The 16,875-nt window shown below is 43.0% G+C and overlaps 1 protein-coding gene across 2 annotated transcripts in view; it reads left to right on the top strand.

Moving 5' to 3' along the window:
* The window catches only part of PLPPR3 (phospholipid phosphatase related 3), a 58,303-nt gene that overhangs the window by 36,186 nt on the left and 5,242 nt on the right, over positions 1 to 16,875 (top strand). For both annotated transcript variants that reach the window (XM_089673570.1, XM_089673569.1), the window contains exons 3-8: positions 5,002 to 5,187; positions 5,260 to 5,389; positions 5,462 to 5,657; positions 6,141 to 6,198; positions 13,764 to 13,937; positions 14,104 to 14,283. In XM_089673570.1, the coding sequence (XP_089529696.1) occupies positions 5,002 to 5,187; positions 5,260 to 5,389; positions 5,462 to 5,657; positions 6,141 to 6,198; positions 13,764 to 13,937; positions 14,104 to 14,283 (924 nt within the window). The remainder of the gene's footprint in view (positions 1 to 5,001; positions 5,188 to 5,259; positions 5,390 to 5,461; positions 5,658 to 6,140; positions 6,199 to 13,763; positions 13,938 to 14,103; positions 14,284 to 16,875) is intronic.

Raw genomic sequence — 16,875 nt, 5'->3', positions numbered from 1 at the left:
TGGCATTTTTTTGCCAAAGCTCCTAAACTCAACTCCATAAAAGCCTGAGTGTCCATGTACACATAGGCTTTTAGCAGAGTTTAGCAGCTGCAGCTGTTAGGTGAGGTTAAACCTCCCTCTCCTGAACACGGAAGAATCACGTTCAGGATAGGAATGTTTTGACTGCCGACCATGGGAAAACGCAAAACACGGCAAAACCGTGGCCACTGCGGTTTGCAGTGAATTGCGGTTTCCTGTGGCCGTCAGTGACAGGCCGTCAGTCACAGGCGTGTGTACATAACTTAATTTCTGAACTTATTTGTTTTGATTTCTTTGTATGTATGGATTGCATGGGTTGTTACCAACATGTGGTGAAAATTTATGTCAATAGCACCTTTAGAAATATATTTATCAAGAAAAATGGCGACGTGTTTAATACTTATTTTACCCACTGTATATATCTCTGTAAGCCTGCTCCCTAGCATTAGGGACCACACTTCACAGAGGTGCACTGAAGCAGTGTGGCTCTATTTACAAAAACACTATTTAGATGAACCTGAATCAGTTTAGTTATTTTCTGACTAGCTGGAGAGTGTGCTCAGAGAGGTTTGTATTGTGGATATGTTTATTTATACAGGAACTAAGGTATGTTTGGAACCTAGTTTTAACCAACTTGAGTGAGCCCACAAAGAAGCAGTCACCTGTACTGGGACAATCATCTGCATCCAGGGCATTCCCCACCCTGCAGACGCAAGCATGCAAGAGGTGTGTATAAGTGCGACTGTAGGGCAGGGAATGCCTCAACCACTTATGATTGGACTGGTACAGGTGACAGATTCCTGATGAGTGAGCTCACCACATGGGTTCAGACTAAGATCTGGACCCGCCTGAGCTTATCCCGAATATACAGTCAGGTCCATAAATATTGGGACATCGACACAATTCTAACATTTTTGGCTCTATACAACACCACAATGGATTTGAAATGAAACGAACAAGATGTGCTTTAACTGCAGGCTGTCAGCTTTAATTTGAGGTATTTACATCCAAATCAGGTGAACGGTGTAGGAATTACAACAGTTTGCATATGTGCCTCCCACTTGTTAAGGTCCCAAAAGTAATGGGACAGAATAATAATCATAAATTAAACTTTCACTTTTTAATACTTGATTGCAAATCCTTTGCAGTCAATTACAGCCTGAAGTCTGGAACGCATAGACATCACCAGACGCTGGGTTTCATCCCTAGTGATGCTCTGCCAGGCCTCTACTGCAACTGTCTTCAGTTCCTGCTTGTTCTTGGGGCATTTTCCCTTCAGTTTTGTCTTCAGCAAGTGAAATGCATGCTCAATCGGATTCAGGTCAGGTGATTGACTTGGCCATTGCATAACATTCCAGTTCTTTCCCTTAAAAAACTCTTTGGTTGCGTTTGCAGTATGCTTTGGGTCATTGTCCATCTGCACTGTGAAGCGGCGTCCAATGAGTTCTGAAGCATTTGGCTGAATATGAGCAGATAATATTGCCCGAAACACTTCAGACTTCATCCTGCTGCTTTTGTCAGCGGTCACATCATCAATAAATACAAGAGAACCAGTTCCATTGGCAGCCATACATGCCTACACCATGACACTACCACCACCATGCTTCATTGATGAGGGGGTATGCTTAGGATCATGAGCAGTTCCTTTCCTTCTCCATACTCTTTCCTTCCCATCACTCTGGTACAAGTTGATCTTGGTCTCATCTTGAAAGTAGGTAGGTGGTCTTTTTCCTTTTCCTTGGGGGCCCCCTCAAGATACCAACGGTCACACCTGGACACAGCTACGAGATCTCGGAAAGTGAATGCACTCAAATCACCTCAGTTGCGATTGCAAACACTTCAGTTTTATTGGCATAACATCAGGGTTATTATACTGTAGTCTTTAGGCAAACACACCCTCAGATCTTCCAATCAAATACATGTACATTATTTTACCTTAACTCAACAATTATTTGTATGAGGTTTGCATTTTCACTCTTCTGCTTTATCTATCATACCATATCTCCTCTAAAGCCCAGACCATGGCTTTAATCTGACCTAACACCCAATTTGTGGTTAAAACTTTTCAGAAGTGAGAGTAAACCTTATCTGCTTTTTTGTAAGGGTTTGCAAAAACACTCATTTCTACATGAAGCTGAGATAGACAGTTTTGTTAGTGTGCACACATCTCAAATATATATATTAAACTAGCATCTTGTATTAGTGTATACAAAATGGATTCAGTTATATTCCATTTAATCCTTTCACATCTGTCCATAGGATGTTGTTCGATAACTGTGAAGGCTGTTTTAGATGTCGTTTGGCAAACTCTAATCTGGCCTTCCTGTTTTTGAGGCTCACCAATCGTTTACATCTTGTGGTGAACCCTCTGTATTCACTCTGGTGAAGTCTTCTCTTGATTATTGACTTTGACACACATACACCTATCTCCTGGAGAGTGTTCTTGATCTGTCCAACTGTTGTGAAGGGTGTTTTCTTCACCAGGGAAAGAATTCTTCGGTCATCCACCGCAGTTGTTTTCCGTGGTCTTCCAGGTCCTTTGCTGTTGCTGAGCTCACCAGTGCGTTCCTTCTTTTTAAGAATGTTCCAAACTGTTGTTTTGGCCACGCCTAATGTTTTTGCTATCTCTCTGATGGGTTTGTTTTGTTTTTGCAGCCTAATGATGGCTTGCTTCACTGATAGTGACAGCAATTTGGATCTCATCTTGAGAGTTGACAGCAACAGATTCCAAATGCAAATAGCACACTTGAAATGAACTCTGGACCTTTTATCTGCTCATTGTAATTGGGATAATGAGGGAATAACACACACCTGGCCATGGAACAGCTGAGAATCCAATTGTCCCATTACTTTTGGTCCCTTAACAAGTTGGAGGCACATATGCAAACTGATGTAATTCCTACACCGTTCACCTGATTTGGATGTAAATACCCTCAAATTAAAGCTGACAGTCTGCAGTTAAAGCACATTTTGTTTGTTTAATTTCAAATCCATTGTGGTGGTGTATAGAGCCAAAAATGTTAGAATTGTGTCGATGTCCCAATATTTATGGACCTGACTGTACATCTATCTTTCTATCTATCTATCTATCTATCTATCTATCTATCTATCTATCTATCTATATATGCACTGTATATTTAATAAACATTAAAGGAACACATTTTAATCAGAGTATAGCATCAAGTCAATTAAACTCCTGGGATATTGATCTGGGCAGTTAAGTAGCAGAGGGGGTTGTTAATCAGTTTCAGCTGCTTTGGTGTTAATGAATAAATTATATTTATGTTAATGAAATTAACAACAGGTGCAGTAGATGGGCAACAATGAGACGACCAGGAATGGTTTTACAGCTGGAGGCCACTGACATTTTTTCCCTACATCTTTTCTCACTGTTTTTTACTAGTTTTGCATTTGGCTAGGGTCAGTGTCACTATTGGTAGCATGAGGCAATACCTGGACCCTACAGAGGTTGCACAGACAGTTCAACTCCTCCAGGATGGCACATCAATACCATTGCCATTGCCAGAAGGTTTGCTGCTTCTCCCAGCACAGTCTCAAGCGCATGGAGGAGATTCCAGGCAGTTACTCTAGGAGAGCTAGACAGGGCCGTTGAAGGTCCTAAACCCATCAGCAGGACAGGTATCTGCTCCTTTGTGCAAGGAGGAATAGGATGAGCACTGCCAGAAATGACCTCCAGCAGGCCACTGGCGTGAATGTCTTCGACCAAACAATCAGAAACAGACTTCATGAAGGTGGCCTTAGGGCCCGACGTCCTCTAGTGGGCCCTGTGCTCATTGCCCGGCACCATACAGCTCGATTGGCATTTGCCATTGAACAACAGAATTGGCAGATCCGCCACTGGCACCCTGTGCTTTTCACAGATGAAAGCAGGTTCACCCTGAGCAGATGTAACAAAAATGAAAGGGTCTGGAGAAGCCATGGAGAACATTATGCTGCTTGTAACATCGTTCAGCATGACCGTTTTGATGGTGTGTCAGTGATGGTCTGGGGAGGCATATCCTTGAAGAGATGCACAGACCTCTACAGGCTAGACAATGGCACCATGACTACCATTAGGTATCAGAATGAAATATTTGGACCCATTGTCAGACCCTATGCTGGTGCAGCGGTCCTGGGTTCCTCCTAGTGCATGACAATGCCCGGCCCTTATGCGGCGAGAGTATGCAGGCAGTTCCTGGAGGATGATGGAATTGATGCCATTAAATCGCCCCCACGTTCACCTGACCTAAATCCAATAGAACACCTCTGGGATATCATGTTTCGGTCCATCAAACACTGCCAGGTTTAACCTCAGACTGTCCAGGTGATGCCATAGTCCAGATCTTGGAGGAAATACCCCAGGACACCTTTCGTCGTCTCATTAGGAGCATGCCTCAATGTTTTCAGGCATGCATACAAGCACGTGGGGGCCATACAAACTACTGAGTACCATTCTGAGTTGCTAAATTTCAGCAAATGGTGTAGCCTTCTGCATAATTTCTTTCACTTTGATTTTTGTTTCCATCAAACGATGGGGCATTCTTACCAGGGGCGGACTGACAACTCATGGGGCCCCCGGGCAATAGGGGATCATGGGGCCCCTGTGTCCCTGCCCAAACTCAAAAAAGCCTATGAAAAAGGTACCAGGGGCATCTCATGGGGACCCCTACTGATCCTGGGCCCTCGGGCAGTGCCCGGGTTTCCAAATGGTCAGTCCGCCCCTGATCCTTACGTTCCTAACACATTACCCAATCCATATCAGTATAGATATCCAGCGTGATATTTTTCCCCATTGAGATCTGATGTGTTTTCAAAGTGTTTGTTTAATTTTTTTAAGCAGTGTATAGTATATATCTATTCATATAAGGAGATAGAGAGATATGTGGGCTCACAATTGAAACTATATATTTTGCAATACAAATCAGAAAATTGCCCCGAAAGTATGCTACTGTCTTTTTCCTTACCCTCTTTCTTTTCCTTAAGCTTCCCATTGTGGCCTCCTCCATAGTATCTCTGTACTTTCTGGAGCTGACCGACATCTTCCGACCCGCGCAGGGTGGATTTCAGTGTCATGATCGTTCACTCTCTATGCCATATGTTGAGAGCAATGAAGAGCTCATCCCACTTCTCATGCTGCTCAGTCTTGCATTTGCTGCCCCAGCAGCCTCTGTAAGTACCTCTGTTACGTGATACAGGTTTGAAGGCAAGAGTTCATTGCACTAATATATTGTGCTCCTACAGATCATGCTTGGAGAGGGAATCCTTTACTGTATTCAGTCCAAACTGAAGGGTCGTGGTAGCTCTGAAGGAAGTATCAATGCCGGGGGTTGCAATTTCAATTCCTTTTTGCGCAGGACAGTTCGATTTGTAGGTAAGTGTGATTTCAAATGCTTTTCTCCCTGATTTTGTAATTGTTTTACACTGGTACCTTGTCTTTCCTTAGGTGTTCATGTTTTTGGCCTGTGTGCTACTGCATTGGTCACTGATGTCATTCAGCTAGCCACTGGATATCATGCTCCATTCTTCCTCACGGTCTGTAAGCCTAACTACACAAGGCTTGGCACTTCATGTGCTACAAACCCCTATATCACACAGGACATCTGCACTGGAAATGACCAGCATGCTATTTTGTCTGCCAGGTAAGCACAACTGTAAATTTTTTTCTGAATAGTAAATGTAACTGCATACTACTGTAGATAAATGGGAAGATACACCAAGGCCATATAAAGCACAGACTCAAGAAATCGTTCACGTAGTGAGGGCAGGTGCATCAAAGGAAAGGTAGCTAAGCAACCCTGTTTGCTTCCTAGCAACAGTGAACTGCAGTTGCAAAACAGCAAAAATGGGGCAATTTATGTCACCGTGAATATCCACACCAAGAGCAAGTTTCCAGAAAACATTGTGCGAGGTAAATATAGCATGTCAAAAGAGTATTGTAATAGAAGAATGACACATTGCAATCTCCATCAGCAGATCGAGAACAGGGATGTCTTTATGTAGACATTTTTTTTAATAAAAAGTACTTTTGTTACACATCTGCTATTAATTGTGTTCTGTTGCTGCAATATGCATCTGCATGCTATTTTTATTTACATATTCATATCATAAAAATATGTTTCCAGGAAGACGTTCCCTTCCCAACATGCTACACTTTCGGCTTTTGCTGCTGTCTACATATCTGTGAGTATCTGTTGGCCTGAAACTGCTCATTAGTGTCATTCCAATAGGTAGTACTGTCACAAGACACTGTCTTGCACAGAAAAATGAAAATGTAATTATTCTCATATGTAAACTGATATTCATTGGATATAGACAATTATAAATACTAGAAATGGAATGCAAAAAGACTAAAAAACATGTAAATGCCTTATTTAAAAAACAGGAATATAAGAAACTGAGGTCAAATATACAAAGGATTTCCTTTAAACAAGGCTTAGCCCAAGTTGTCTGTTTGAATGATAGCTCTATACATAGCAGAGATTGAAAGGATGTTATATGCAAACAAAAAGGACAAAGTCAGCATTAACCCTTTTGTGACTGATGCTTGGATGCTAAGACCACACACACACATCGGTTAACTTGCCTAAAATTTTAAAACAAATTTGCCTACCTAAATATCTGTGTATCATTTTTTTAAAGCTCTCAAATGTACAAAAATTTTCTAAAATGCATTTTACCCTTAATAGCTTATAATAATTCTTTTTTGCAGTCTATTTATCATGTTAACAGCCTCAGTCTGTTGGCAGCTGCTGTCAAATTGCCTCTCTCTCCTAGACACAATGACAGCTGAACTGGTGGGCTTGTCTATAAACAAACTTATGATTACTATGAATGGCTTTCATAAAACGCACATGATCAAGAACCAGATCAGTGTGATTTCTATATATTGGTAGAAGAGAAACTGCTACTAGGCATATGCAAACACCTGAATAAAAGCAAGATAGGATTATAGACCTGTGAGTTTAACTTCTATAGTTAGGAAGATACTAGAGAGTTTTTGAAAAGACTACATAGATGAGTTCTTGCTGGAAAAAAATATTTTAAGCAACAGACAGCATGAATTCATGAAAGACAGAAGTTGTCAAACAAATCTGATTTTTATGAGGAGGTGAGTAAAACCTTGGACAGAGGGGTGGCGGAGGATGTGGTATACTTGGATTCTGCAAAAGGGTTTGACACAGTTCCCCACACACGGCTAATGTGTAAAGTAAAGTCTACGGCTTGGAAAAATCCATATGTAAATGGCTAGAAAACTGGCTAAAAGATTGTATTCAAAGAGTAGTGGTTAATGATTCATATTCTGAATGGTCTTGTCAAGGTCCTACTTTTTCCCAGAGGTTGTGCTGCTCCATGTGCTGGCATCCATCTTGGGTTTCTGCAAAGAGCATGGTGGGAGTCTTTTATGCCTTCAGGCCTCTGAGGTCCATCCCCCAGAGGCGTGTGGTTGATTACATATAAGTCTGTTGTCCGCACATGCCCTTTGCATTTGTGTCTTGTGTGTTAGTGTTGCAACAGCTCTGTGTATACTCTCGTGACTCTCCTGGAATCTGACTCGGCTTGTGACTAGACCATTCTCTGCGTTTTCCTTTGATCTGACCTCCCGTTGCTGAACCCGGCCTGTGATTCTTGTCTACTGTTCTGTACCGTTTGTCCCGTTGTTGTCGACCCGGCCTGCTCGACTACGCTATTGTCTGATCTGAGTCCTACCAGCTACACGCCATTGGCGGTGGCCATTACCGCAGCTGGGGTGTCTCGGGGGCCGCGACCTGGTTCCTGGCTGCGTCAAGTCCATCCCCACTATCAGGGGCCCTGGTGAAAGGCAGCCTGGGACTTAGACTCCGCGCCCTGAGGGACTCCGGTCTGTGGATGGTGGTTGTCGTCAGTCAGTGCGTGACCCTGCCTCTAGGTCTGCCTGTCCTTTCCACAGCTCCTGCCCTGACAGGTCTAGGGTTGTCAGTGACAACAAAAACTCCACTGCACACTTGGCCATCTGCAATCAAGCACCCGGGGAAACTCTTCTCCACACCTGACTCCCACTCCGTTTACCTTTGGAAATGCCTCCTCTACTCCTCCTCCTCATATTCCTCTCCTGCATCCCCAAAATCTCTTTTCTCCGTCCCTCTGCTCCACCCAAACAACTGTACATCTCACCTTCACTGCTTTCATCTCCCTACTACTGCTCTCATCACCTCCTCCTGATACTCCACTCTCCTGCTGACCCGTACACCAGTACTGGAAGACATACGCACTCATATACATCCCGCTCCCATGCCACCTTTCTCACCCTTATTCTTCTCCTAACCTCCGGGGATATTTCCCCGAACCCTGGTCCCCCACTGCCTTGCCCACACACAAGACATCCTCTCTCTTCCGTGAACTGCTGCAACCCCCTCTACCTTTTATCTGTCCCCCTGCTCCCCAAAACCACCCTCACGTTCTCATGCGCACTCTGGAACGCCCGCTCGGTCTGCAACAAGCTCACTTCCATCCATGACCTCTTTGTCTCCCCCTCCCTTAACCTCAAAGCGATCACCAAAACCTGGGTCCAAGCAACAGACTCTGCCTCCCCCGCAGCACTCTCCTATGGAGGTCTCATCTGAACCCACTCACCCAGACCCAGTGGTCGGAAAGGTGGTGGGGCTGGTTTGCTCCTGTCACCACTGAGCACCTTCCAGGTCCTCCCTAACCCTCCCTCTCTATCCTTCTCTTCCTTCGAGACCCACTGCATCCGGCTATTCTCTCCAATCTCTCTGAGGATTGCAGTGATCTATCGGCCTTCTGGACCCGGGTCCCGCTTTCTTGACAACTTCGCCGCCTGGCTACCTTCTTTCTCTCCTCCGAGCTACCCACTATCATTCTTGGAGACTTCAACATCCCTATCAACATCAATAACCAGGCTACATCCCAACTCTTCCACATAACCTCTTTTTTTGCACTAGCACAGTGCATACAGTCCTCCACTCACTCTGACGGGAACACTCTTGACCTTGTCTTCTCTCACCTTTGCACTCCCTACAACCGCACAAACACCCCCTTTCCTCTCTCCAATCACAACCTCATCACCTTCTCAGTCTCCTCGTCCTCAAACACCTATCCCTCCAAATGACAAACAGTTACCAGCAGAAACCTCCAAAACTGTAACCCTGCTCCCTTCCACTCTGCAACTGACTAACTTTACGACAGCATCCATCCCCTGTCATGCCCTGGCTTGGCTGCTACTGCCTACAACAACTCGCTTTCAGCCGCTCTAGACTCGCTCGCACCCCCAACAACACGAAGCATTAGGCCCCGACCGCTACAACCCTGGCAGACAGACCATTCCAGAAACCTCAAACGACATAGTCGTGTGCTGGAGTGACTATGGCGTAAAACCAAATCCCAACAAGCGCTCACCCGCTATAAATCTGCCTTCTTAATGTACACTTCCTCCCTTCACGCTGCCAAACAAGCCTACTTTATTACCCTCATTAATACCTTCTCCTCCAGTCCTCGCCGGCTCTTCTCCACTTTTAACTCTCTACTTTCTTCGCCTCCACCACCACCCAGTACCTCACTTACCGCCCACGAGATTGCTAACCACTTCAAAAACAAGATTGACAATTCGTAGGGACTTCGCCACTACTCAGACACCCACCCTACTTAGCACTCCTCACACAATAACCCACTCAACACTTTACTCCCTTGACCTCACTACTACCAAAGAGGTCACTAAGATTTTCTCCGAAGCCCGCCTCACCACCTGCCCCCTGGACCCTGTCCCCTCACAACTCCTGCGGTCCCCCTCCTCTTCCATCCTATGCTCCCTCACCCACATCTTCAATCTTTCCCTCTCCACGGTACCTTCCCCTCCCCTCTAAAGCACGCGCACATCACTCCCATACTTAAGAAACCCTCCCTGGACCCCACAGACCTAAACAACTTAAGACCCATCTCCCTACTGCCATTTACCTCTAAATTCCTAGAACGCTTAGTCTACAATCGCCTGAGCTCCCATCTCACCAACAACAACCTTCTCGACCCTTTACAGTCCGGCTTCCGCCCCTTACACTCCACCGAAACTGCCCTATTCAAACTCACCAATGACCTACTAACCGCCAGAACCAATGGCCACTATACTGGCCTCCTACTACTTGACCTCTCTGCGGCTTTGACACGGTTGACCACCCCCTCCTCCTCAAAAGACAGCACTCTATTGGCCTCAGAGACTCCGCTCTCTCCTGGTTCTCCTCTTATCTATCACAGCGCTCCTTCAGTGTTACCTATAACACTGCCACCTCCCCTTCACTCCCTCTCTCTGTTGGGGTCCCTCAAGGTTCTGTCCTCGGACCCCTCCTCTTCTCCATCTACACCTCCTGCCTTGGCCATTTGATAAACTCCCACGGCTTCAACTACCATCTCTATGCCGACGACACACAAATCTATCTCTCCACCTCTCACCTCACCCCCTCAGTCTCCAATCGCATCACCAGCCTACTAAGTGACATATCGGACTGGATGTCACTCCACTTCCTCAAACTCAACCTTTCCAAAACTGAGCTCCTAGTATTCCCCCCAGCCTGTGCCCCCCCCCCCCAACTTCTCCATCAAGATCAACAACACTATCATCAGTCCCACCCCTCATGCCAGGTAACTAGGCATAATCATAGACTCCAATCTGTCCTTTCAGCCCCAGATCCAATCGCTGACAAACTCATGTAGACTTCACCTCCGCAACATCTCCAAGATACGACCATTCCTAACCTCTGAAACCACTAAGCAACTCGTTCACTTCCTTATTATATCACGCCTTGACTACTGTAACTCCCTCCTCACTGGCCTACCTCATCGCAGGCTATCCCCACTCCAGTCCATCTTGAATGCTGCTGCCAGACTCATTCACCTTACTAACCGCTCTGTATCTGCCACCCCTCCCTGCCAATCCCACCACTGGCTTCCAATTGCCCAGCGGATAAAATTCAAAACACTAACACTGACGTATAAAGCCGTTCATAACACTGCCCCTAACTACATCACCGACTTTGTCTCTAAATACTACCCAAAATGTACTCTCCGCTCCTCGCAAGACCTCCTACTCTCTAGCTCCCTTGTCTCCTCCTCCCATGCTCGTCTCCAGGATTTCTCAAGGGCTTCACCCATCCTCTGGAACTCCCTACCCCAATCTATCAGGCTATCGCCTACTCTGCTCACTTTTAGGCGCACTCTGAAAACCCATCTCTTCAGGGAAGCTTACCCCGACCCCAGCTAATATTGGAATCCTCTACTCTTCCTACCACTCCATCCCCCACAGCTAATTACCTCTTGTACCACTATCCCCTCCCTCCTAGATTGTAAGCTCCAAGGAGCAGGGCCCTCTAATCCCTCTTGTATTGAACTGTATTGTTACTGTACTGTCTCCCTCCATTATGTAAAGCGCTGAGCAAACTGTCTGCGCTATATAAGTCCTGTATAATAATAATAATAATGTACCCCAAGGTTCAGTGTTGGGACCCTTACTTTTTAATATATTTATAAACGATATAGGGTCTGGGATTAAAAATCCCATTTCAGTCTTTGCAGATGACACCAAGCTGTGCAGTGGAATAACGTCCTTACATGATGGCTCCAATTTACAAGCCGACCTCAATGCACTGTTTAATTTGGCAACTATGTGGCAAATGAGGTTTAATGTTGATAAATGTAAAGCTATGCACTTGGGGGTTAAGAATATGCATGCATCATACATACTAGGGGGAGTACAACTGGGGGAATCAATGGTGGAGAAGGATCTAGGAGTCCTGGTAGATCACAAGCTTAATAATGGCATGCAATGCAAAGCTGCGGTTTCTAAAGTGAGCAAAATCCTCTCTTGTATTAAAAGAGGTATAGACTCCAGAGAGAGAGATATCATATTACCCCTGTACAAATCATTAGTAACACCTCATCTGGAATATGCAGTTCAGTTTTGGGCACCAATTAACAAAAAGAACATTGGGGAACTGGAGAAAGTACAGAGAAGGGCAACCAAACTGATAAGAGGCATGGAGGAGCTCAGCTATGAGGAAAGATTAGAGGAACTAAATCTATTCTCTCTTGAGAAGAGGAGATTAAGGGGGGATATGATCAATGTATAAATACATCAGTGGTTCATATAGTGAACTCGGTGTAGAGCTATTCACTCTGAGGTCATCACAGAGGACAAGGGGGCACTCTTTACGTCTGGAGAAAAAGAAATTTAATCTCCAAACACGAAAAGGATTCTTCAGAGTGAGAGCTGTGAAAATGTGAAATAGACTCCCACAAGAGTTGGTTCTGGCCAGCTCAGTGGACTGTTTTAAAAAAAGGCCTGGATTTTTTCTAGGGTCTGGAATTAAAAATACAATTTCAGTCTTTGCTGATGACACCAAGCTGTGCAGTGGAATAATGTCCTTACAGGATGTCTTCAATTTACAAGCCAACCTCAATGCACTGTTTAATTGGGCAACTATGTGGCAAATGAGGTTTAATGTTGATAAATGTAAGGTTATGCACTTGGGGGCTAAGAATATGCATGCCTCATACATACTAGGGGGAGTACAACTGGGGGAATCAATGGTGAAGGATCTGGGAGTTCTGGTAGATCACAAGCTTAATAATGACATGCAATGCCAAGCTGCGCTTTCTAAAGTGAGCAAAATCCTCTCTTGTATTAAAAGAAGTATAGACTCCAGAGAGAGAGATATCATATTCCCCTGTACAAATCATTAGTAATACCTCATCTGGAATATGCAGTTCAGTTTAGTGCACCAATTCACAAAAAGAACATTGATCTCTTGAGAAGAGGAGATAAAGGGGGATATGATCAACATGTATAAATACATCAGTGGTTCATATAGTGAACTCGGTGTAGAGCTATTCACCCTGAGGTCATCACAGAGGACAAGGGGGCACTCTTTACATCTGGAGGAAACAAAATTTAATCTCCAAACACGGAAAGTTTACTTCACAGTGAGAGCTGTGAAAATGTGGAATAGACTCCCTCAAGAGTTGGTTCTGGCCAGCTCAGTGGATTGCTTTAAAAAAAGGCCTGGATTCTTTCTTGGATACACAGAATATAACTGGATACTAACATTTATAGGTAAAGTTGATCCAGGGAATATCTGATTGCCCCTCGGGGGATCAGGAAGGAATTTTTTCCACTGCAGGAGCAAATTGGATCATGCTTTGCTGGGTTTTTTTTTTTGCCTTCCTCTGGATTGACTCTGGGTATAGGATTATAACTTTTTTTATTTTGCAGTGGTTGAACTGGATGGACTTTTGTCTTTTTTCAGCCAGACTAACTATGTAACTATAGTAATTACAGGTTTCCTTTAAAATTTTACAGCATCCCAAATTTGCCTAATCGATAAAACTGGCCTATCTACAGCAGAGTCTCATGTCTACATCAACATCCTAAAAGGAAGATTATATGAAATCATCCATAGCAACAGGACAGTTTTCAAGACAGTGGTACTACACTGAAAAGTATTGGCCTGCTTTCTGCTTTCATAGCAGCTGCCTGGGCTGGTATCCTCATTTTTAAATAAGGTCATTTATAGTATATACAATTTTCAAAGCAATGTTAGGACCAAGAAGAGCATGTTCTCTGTAATAAAGGTGATCCTAGCACAGCATTAACGCTTTAGGGGCCAAAGGTTGTGTGCCCACAGGCTTGAGTGATGGAAATCAGGACAGCTAATGGTAACATAATGAATCACAGAAAAGCCTTATGCCACTGTTTTATTTTTCAGATGTATTTTAACTCCATCATAACAGATAGTACAAAACTTCTGAAGCCATTGCTAGTGTTCTCTTTTGCCATTGCCGCTGGAGTGTGTGGACTAACCCAGATCACACAGTACCGCAGTCACCCAGTAGATGTATATGCAGGATTCCTTATTGGAGCAGGCATCGCTGCTTATTTGGTGAGTGATAGATTTTTGTATAACAATAAAAAATATTTTTAAAAAACCCCAAAAATTTTTATTACACCATTGTGCAGAAGTGATATACAGTAATGAGCTTTTAATCTAAGTTAGCTATTCATGCCATATGGAACTAATTGCCTTGCTTGACACCATACAATTACAGGCTTATCATGCTGTGGGTAATTTTCGGGCATCCTCTGAGGACTCTTTGCCAGCACCCCCGAGTAAAGACAATTTACGTGCTTTGACACAGCGTGGACATGAGTCTGTATACCACCAGAACAAATCCTCAAGCAATGATGAACTATCTCCCCATCCTGGTAGCCAGGCTACCCAACGTCAGGTTAGTGAAATACAAATATTCATTGTTTGGTCTAAAAAAAATTTAGCCTAAAACATAAAGTTAAATGAAATATGTATACAGTACATATTCTAGGCACAAAGGACTCATTGTATTATATAAAAGTAGCTAAAAACTCACATAGCAGATACCCTAATCCCACAGGCAATTTCCTGGCGAAAAAAAAAAAACAATTTCCTGCACAGTGGCTACTATGATAATGCAAAACCTGATGCAATGTGCTAATTATACAATATATTACAGTGCATACTTTATAACCGACAGCTACAGCATGTACCTGTTCTAATAAGATTATATATGACCTATATGCTGTTAGGATTTAGGAAAGGCCTTTATTTCCCTCGCTCATTCAGGCCACATTCTAATTCTATTGACACCTGAGGATCACTATCCTCAAGTGAAAATCTAAAGGAAGGTTTGTGACTGTGTTTTTGTGCATGCCTTGGGGTGCACTGCAATGGGTTGTAGAAGTGCAGGTGTTTTGTAGCGGTGCATTAGGGTGTCATTCAAAATTAATGCAAGGTTAGCTTACCAACTTACCATACCGCATGTGTGAAGAGGCCCCGGTGGTTTTGGAATTGTAGGGTGCACCTATGACACTGGTATCAGTGAGCATAATGGGTTTTCTAAAATGAGAGCACAACAATTTGCTTTCATCTCTTAGAGTCCCTATTTCTAAAGGACAGCAGTGGCGTTATGACTCTGACACAAGCAGAACATCATTATTAATAACAATGGGGAAAAAGGTGCCAGGAATAGGAGAGTTCTTTTGGTCCTGTGACTATGGGCTTTGAGTTTGTGTCAAAGAGCAAATGCAGTGTGTTGTTGGGTGCATTTCACCGACATTTTAAATAAAATTGGCAACCACTTTAATTTATGACTAACATTTAAAGTAAGTGCAGCAAACCTGCCAGACAGCAAGCAAAAAAAGAAAATAAAAAGATATTACACTGTTTAATCAATTTGCGTTAAAAACAGAGGTTTTAGTTGCACAACATTTGCAACTATATATAAGGAAGTCACACTGCCTCATCAAGGCCTTTTTGTGTGGTGTAGTCCTAACTCTAATCTATGAGAGCTTCCATATATGTACAGCAATGGATAAAATGAGGGCAGGTATGTCAGGAGGTAGCCCTTTTCATTTGCATTTGATAGCAATCTGAGATGCTACTGCATACATCATCATATTCACAAGACAATAAACAAATTAAACAATTTATATGTAAATGTAATTATTTGCCCTGAATTTAATACATTATGAAAAATATACAAAAACACTATACATTTCCTTTAAGTGCAATTAATAATAATAAGCTTGGCTAGAGCAATTAGGTGTACATTTACTGTCCTAACTCATCTGGTGAGAGAATATTTAATGTTAACATATATAAATGAATATAATGAAAATAAATGCTCTTAATCATATCTTTGTTCTAAACCATTAATCAGTTTGGATATAACTTTTCTTTGTTCATTATTGTCCTTGTGCAAAAGACACAGTCTTTGGTTCTCTGTGGTCAGCCACCAGTCCTCCATATTCATGACTGGCTCCCATACCAAAGTTTTATACTCTGGCTATACACATTGATACCAAGTGTGCAATGCAATCTGTTGGATAAAGTAGGGTTTTTCATTGCAGACATACTTTAGCATGCCAGTAATGTAACCAAGCAGCAAGTACAAACTTAGCTTAGTATACTGGTAACTCAGCAAAAATTCCAGCTGAGCCCTGAGACCTTCATTAAGTGCTCCAGGAACCCTGAATGCTCATTCTGTTTACTACTCTAGCCCATCTACCAATTCCTGTTCTTCTCTCTGCCTGCCCAAGCCAATGCCAGTTATCTGATTTGACCTGAACATAATCTGTCCCAAGCTCTTGCTTGTGACCTGGTTTTTGGCTAAAAACCTTGGGGTGTCATGTAGTGTAACAACTTTGCACGGCAAACATTAAGCAATTGTTAGACCCCTTTCTTTTGGGCGGGAAGGGGGAGCATGTGTATTCTACTGGTGACACAGAGGGTCCACAAAACCCATGATACTTATTAAAATGATTTCACTAAAATTGTCCTGTGATGCAAATTTCTTTACTTTTCAAATGAGCTTAATTTGAAGCCAGCACACATTTTAAGCATAGTCATCCTTAGGCTGGCCATAGGTAAGTCAAAAACCAAATGTTTGCACTGTTAAACAACAGATTTTTTGTGCCTGTTTTGCGTAATAAGCATGTGCTTGTTCTGGAAATTTTTGTGTTTGTTGTCTTTGTTTTAATGTTTGTAGTAAAAGAGCATAAAGCGAGCGCTCAGGAATTAATCAATCCAACTATAAAATAAATACAGGTGAAACTCGAAAAATTAGAATATCGTGCAAATGTTCATTTATTTCGGTAATGCAACTTAAAAGGTGAAACTAATATATGAGATAGACTCATTACATGCAAAGCAAGATAGTTCAAGCTGTGATTTGTCATAATTGTGATGAATATGGCTTACAGCTCATTAAAATCCCAAATCCACAATCTCAGAAAATTTGAATATTACATGCAATCAATAAAATAAGGATTGTACATAGAACAAT

Source organism: Staurois parvus, unplaced genomic scaffold (assembly GCF_062004578.1).
Source record: "Staurois parvus isolate SC_StPar_1 unplaced genomic scaffold, SC_StPar_1.0 ptg000141l, whole genome shotgun sequence".
Taxonomy (NCBI): Eukaryota; Metazoa; Chordata; class Amphibia; order Anura; family Ranidae; genus Staurois; species Staurois parvus.
This window is presented reverse-complemented; position numbering and strand designations above follow the sequence as displayed.